Source organism: Olea europaea, chromosome 4, assembly GCF_002742605.1.
Source record: "Olea europaea var. sylvestris chromosome 4, O_europaea_v1, whole genome shotgun sequence".
In the NCBI taxonomy this organism is placed as follows: Eukaryota; Viridiplantae; Streptophyta; class Magnoliopsida; order Lamiales; family Oleaceae; genus Olea; species Olea europaea.
The window spans coordinates 7518924-7524809 of NC_036240.1; the positions used below are offsets into that span (position 1 = coordinate 7518924).

The window sequence follows — 5886 nt, forward strand, 5'->3', positions numbered from 1 at the left end:
ACACGTCGACGGTTGAATGAAAATGTTCTGGAAGTGTAGAATTTGAATAGTCTGTGTGGACTTCTCCAAGTAGGATTACAAAAAGTAGACCATACGTGAATATAAAAAGTAGAAAATTACAAAAAAATCCACTCCACCCTCCTCTCTGCGTGTGTTCTCGAGAGATTTTGTATATCCCTTGTACACCAAGAACAATTGATTTGAATAAGCTCTATCCTTTAATTTAATTTACCTTACTTCAATTTATCTTTTATATTCATTTTTAACTATACATTTACACAATAAAAAAATTCTATATGTAAATTCATATTTTTTTTTTCAAACTTTTTAATCACACATTAAGGAACAAATTAAAGGCCCACCAAACAGGAGCTAAGGTGCAAGCATGATTTAGTAATGAAAATTTGGGGGGAAATTAATTTTAGAACAGTGATTTTTCTAGAGAATGTGATTAAAAAATAAGAGATAATTTTCGATTTATGTGTACTATTATTTTATGAATGAATATATAGTTGAAAATAAAATTTGGAAAAAAATGAATTTTTGAAAAAAGAATCAAGCTAAAGTATATATTTCATGATTGACATCTTTGCGTACATTCCATTGGGGATCAAAAAGTGTTGGTTGGGAAAGTGTGTTTTTTAATTGTTCAATTATGTGTCATCACATGACACAAAGTCAAACATAATGTCGAAAAGAATGTACGTGTAGTATGATTGTTGAAAAAATGGTGCTAAACATAAGCTTTTTGAGATTATAGATTAGTGGGTATCATAAAATGTATAATTATATGGTTGATAGAAGTTGTAAATCCAATAAAATACATGATTAAAAATGAAGTTCGACTCTTTTTTTTTTCTTTTTCATTTTTTTTAAAAAAAAAAAAAGATTATTGCTACAATTCCCTCGACCAGGCCAACCCCTCTCCCACCTACCAATGACAAATCTTATTCTCATCTGAATATGTAAGCAAATGGTCTTATCAAATATAGTTTGGAGTAGATTTTGTCGAACTACTTCTTGCAATCTCATCTAGGTAGGAAGGTCAAAAAAAGACATCAAATAGGTAGCATAGTATTTCAATACGAGATGGATCATGAATCTTGTTCACCTATGTCGATGGTGACAAATATGCAGGCCTACCCGATCAATTTCTCGACGTGGTTTTATGGTTTCTCCCTTCCTATGCGTCGAACTCCTACCCTCTTTCATCTACCATGACATGAAAGAAGAAGATAGGACTTGGTTGATTTGGCAAGATTTAGGAGAAAAAGAGATTTTGAAAGAGAAGATTCTGATCCGGTTGGGATCATCTTGTGATCGGATCAATTCGATTTTGACTGAGCAGGGATCGATTTGTCTAACTTAGAAAGCAATAATAATAATAATTAAACGGATCTTTTAAACTAAAATCATGAATAATAAGCATAAGTAGGGATACAATCAGTATTGTCACCTCGTCTTTTGTAATGCCTTTTGTACATTTCGTCTGGAGCTTAATTCATAGGGATAAAACTTTTACATTTATAGAGTCAAATCTGCAGATATTGGGACTATGAAAATGATCCTCGACATAATGGAATTAGATCACAATGAGATGAAACTCAAATGCAGGACTAAAGCCTCAGGTTTTTAAGCCAACCTAAAAGGCCTTGGATGCCGGTTGAAAACACGTAAGTCTGTGAAATCCAGAACAAAATCAAGAAGGCGAAGAGAATCTTTCTATATCTGTATTACCGAAGCCTACAATAAGTAGGTCGATAGAGCTGCGTCATTGATACAATATTCTAACACGTTATTGTTCAGGGGTTGCGAATGAACTAGTTCTGTTTACCTCTCTGGGTCCTCAAGCAAGAGTGATACAGCAAAATCTACTTGCATTGGTTTTGACCAAATTTGGCTGACACAAGTAGTGCATCTAAGAGACGCTGAAGCCTTTGAGCACCCTTACTGGGTTTAAGCTGGGTAGGATTTCCAACCTCAGAGCAAAGAGGGGTACCTGCACACCACCCTCCAGGAGTGTAACTCCCGTTCTTTCGACCAAGCAATTCTTCATCAAGTTTGTCCAGGACAGGTACATTTTGCTTGAACTTACGTGCAAAGGCAGCACCACTTGCAATCATTTTTGTTGTGTCGTTAAGGGAGAGAGTATGAGGATGTTGCCTGGGAGGGGAATCCCAAGAAATATAGTGCATGTCGTGATTGACAACCGTTGGCACAAATTCTGGAGTGTTGCAGATAACAGTTTGAAAATACCCTTCGGGAGAGGAGAGAAAGTTTGAGTAGTACATGAGAAGGGTTCTCGGAAGATTATCCCAGCCCCATATACAGTACTCAACAAATGGACGTGAAAGGATCATCCAGGCTGAACCTGCATGTAAAGCGAAGAAAAAGGAATTCATCAATCAAAGCCAAAAAAAATGTAAAATAAAATTGTTGAAGCTAGAAAGCACTCAGTGCCGATCAATTTGTGTTGGTCTAGTAGCTTTTAAATCCATACTGATATTCCACAATTTCCACTAATGTCATTCTCGCCTTGTAAGAGACTGACAAATATATTCTATGAAATTGTATTTTCAGGGGGTAGAGTTCTAATTAACCAAGATGAAGGCCTCTATAAGAATGCAGAAAAGGCTACAGTGGCATCAAGATATCTCATGCATGGAATATTTAGTAGTCGAGTTTTCTCAACTTCCCCAAGCCAGTTCCAGTAACCTTCTATATTACAGAACCGTTTATAGAACAAAAAGAAACGTGTTGTAAAATTTCCAAAATACGCTCAAGTCAGCAAATTGATGCTGAAAAACTTTTCCAACAAGAAGATAATTTCAAATGCATTCCTTGGTGAGCATTTTTTTCCTACCTTATTTTAGGTAATTGCAACTTAAATACTTGATTTTATACATGCATAAATGCTGCGAGAAGCAATGTCCCGATCATTCTAAGTCAACTTATATGTTGCTGAACTAACTTATACCATGGAAACAACAAAGATCAGACCCTCAGTAACACAACAGCAAGGGAATGAATGAGATTTTCTGCTGCTTATTGAAATGCACAGTAATTTTATTAATGTGGTAATTGGAATATATACATTTGCTGGATTAATATACTTTGACAGTACTGACCGGTAAACAATTTAAATGCCGTGGGTAAAGTTCTCCGTGGGGTGACCCAAAATATATCTGACTTGTTTGTCTGGTAAAGGCCAGGGTCTATGATTAATGGCATGGCCCTTTGACCCCTGCAACAAAATCAAATGTATAAAAAAGAATTCATCATTTGTTCCTTCCATCCTCATGCTGACATGGGTGCAAAAACATAGAGCTTACTCTTTCCAGCCTAATTGGCTTGTGTGCTCAATGAAATTCCATTCCCGTCTTATCTTAGAAAATGTGTAAAGAAGATCTGCAGGAACAAACTACATGAACTTAAAACGATACCGACGTAATCATCGCATTACACAAAATCTAGTTATAAGAAAAACAGAATACACAAACTGTTTTGCTAAGGATGCGTAATTGAAAGAATAAAAGACAATCTAAAGAGCTCACCATCTTGAGTCACCAGGGGATAATCTGAGGCACTTAGGTTAATAAACCAATCCCAATCCTGATGTTTCTTGAGAAGAATGGCACACGCATGAAGAGTATTAGAAACCATGGTTGGCCCTCTATAAGTAACCATATTTGCTTTGGCATTCATGTACACATTCCCAACTTTTGAAAAAATAGGATCCTTTTCAACTCGGGAAGTAAGCTCCAGTCTCTCCTCTGGAGGAGACTCAAGATCCAGATGAACGACATAATAATTCCAGGGATGATATAGTGCATGAAGTGTCCTCCAAAGCTTCTCTAAATCACCCTTTGATCCGGAAATTAAATAAGCAAATTTTGGAATGGAATGACGGGGAGGAGGTGGTGGAGCTCGCTTAATCTTTGCCTCCGCAAAATAAGGGCTGGCTTGATTGCTTGTAAGACGAGATGGCAGTATTGAAAAGATCGAATCGCGCAACGAGGACACCATCCCCATATTGAATGAGGTGGCAAGAAGGAAAACGCATACTAACGAGCTTATAACTAGAGGTAATACCCATTTCTTCTCCATGTTGTTCAAGTACCCCATTCGGAAAACTTGTGATCATAAGTTCTCCTGAGAAATTCTCTCTTTATCGTGAATTCAGCAAGCCTGCATCAATACTAATTGATGGGTGGACTGTCGGTTCCGATTGTGGCACCAAATGTTTAAACAAGGCTCAAAAGCAATTTAAAAGCCGTACTCCTCGAATTGTACTCCCAGAGAAAAATAATCTGTTGAACCATTAACCAAAAATTCGGTCTTAGCCGAATAATTTAATATTAATATGTCCTACGAAGTAATCAAAGACTCTGTAAACGACTTAGCTTATTATATCGTTAGTGTGTCTTCTGTGCATAAAATTAGAAAATTATGCAGAAGCAGCCATAATTATCACATCAATTTTATCGAGACCAGATAAAATAAGTGAAAAAATAGCAAATTTGTTTTTCAAGGGGGAGCTCGTATTCATGTAGTTTTCAGCAGTACCCAAATATATAATCATATTATGATAATCTTAAAATACAAAAATTGCAACACAGTCTTACACGAGATATTATCAATACTATGAAGCAGAAATTGATGATAAAATTAACAAAAACCCACTTACTAAAATCAGAAGTTTAGATCACTGGATTAACCAGTTAGGAATAATCTCAAAAACGCAGACTGAAAACTTCAATCTCCACAATTGAACCTGAATATGTGCAACTTATAACAATCAAATCACAACTATGCATTCAAAAACAACGCCGAACCTTTTCGTTTATGTATTGCGTTTGTGGGAGAAAGTGCTCCTGTTGAGGAAGAACAATAGAGACAATAAAAAAATTCGCAACATATAGATCAAAGAGAAAGAAAAATCAGCTAGTTACGGTAGGTTACTGTGTGTAAATCTGTTACAAAATTTGTTGGGGAAAGAAAATAAAATGAGATTAATGTATTCAGATTATAGAAATGGAAAAGCATTTATTCTGTGATGATTTTTTGTTTTTGACCCAGACCGCCCCCCTTGAATTCTCAGCCAATGTTCTTCTCTCCCCTCCGCTCCGCTTCCTCTCTATTTTTAGTCAAAACAGCGCGTTTGTTACTGTACCGTCATTCAATACAAGTCTACCCGACTATTGACGAGCATACATTGTAGGAAAATGATTTGTCCACGGAATTTGTGAATAATAAATAAATGATAGCTATGAATTTGTGATCAAAATTAACGTATGGTTTTGATAGTAAATTTTTTAAAAAAACAAATATTTTATTGTATTTGATTATTGTATGACTCAAATCGTATTATTCTCATATAGCTATCATAATTTTATCATAGAACTGATAGTAATTTCTTTACGTAACCAAAGAGAAAAGAATAGTTGTTAGAATTCATGAAATTTGTATGAGGAACCAATTGTGTGACTTTGTTCAATGAATTCAAGGAAGTGTGCATGAGATTTGTGGTTTTCAAAGTAACAACAAAATTGAATACATAAAGAAAAGTTGAAAGATATATAATCCATATTTGGTTCGGTTAAAAATTTGATTAAAATCTAAGCCAAAGTGAACAATTAATTATAATCGTACATTTTATGGGATCCATAAATTTTAACAGCATGTTTCATCAATTTTATAAAAATCTACCAAAAATCTATTTTATGTATCTAAATCAAATAAGAGCATAGTATAGAATTGAATTGGTGGAGAGTGCATGATTCGATTCTATTTAGTTTCAGTAAATATTGAATTAAGTGTTGACAAGAATTATACACGAGTCAACGAGTCTTGTGTACAGGGATAGACTTGAATCAAATTACAATC

General features: G+C 35.0%; 1 protein-coding gene across 3 annotated transcripts; it reads right to left on the minus strand.

Moving 5' to 3' along the window:
• Positions 1 to 1422: 1422 nt before the first annotated feature.
• On the minus strand, positions 1423 to 5192 carry LOC111393470 (beta-glucuronosyltransferase GlcAT14B-like). 3 transcript variants are annotated; one of them, XM_023019005.1, is made up of 5 exons: positions 4688 to 5192; positions 3555 to 4310; positions 3333 to 3408; positions 3129 to 3244; positions 1423 to 2371 (listed from the first exon to the last, which is right to left on the minus strand). In XM_023019005.1, exons 2-5 carry the CDS (start codon positions 4123 to 4125, stop codon positions 1872 to 1874), a joined length of 1263 nt encoding a protein of 420 aa, XP_022874773.1. In that variant the 5' UTR covers positions 4126 to 4310; positions 4688 to 5192; the 3' UTR covers positions 1423 to 1871. The 3 variants fall into 3 exon arrangements, with proteins under 3 accessions (XP_022874773.1, XP_022874774.1, XP_022874775.1); XM_023019006.1 differs by having other exon boundaries at positions 4836 to 5191; XM_023019007.1 differs by lacking the exon at positions 4688 to 5192 and having other exon boundaries at positions 3555 to 4675.
• Positions 5193 to 5886: the final 694 nt, after the last annotated feature.

Coding starts and splice junctions, on each gene's coding strand:
- LOC111393470 (XM_023019005.1), bottom strand. CDS start 4,125: ATGGGGTACTTGAACAACATGGAGAAGAAATGGGTATTACCTCTAGTT. Junction 3,409..3,554: donor TCCCCTGGTGACTCAAGATG/GTGAGCTCTTTA, acceptor TTGTTCCTGCAG/ATCTTCTTTACACATTTTCT. Junction 2,372..3,128: donor GGCATTTAAATTGTTTACCG/GTCAGTACTGTC, acceptor CTTTACATGCAG/GTTCAGCCTGGATGATCCTT.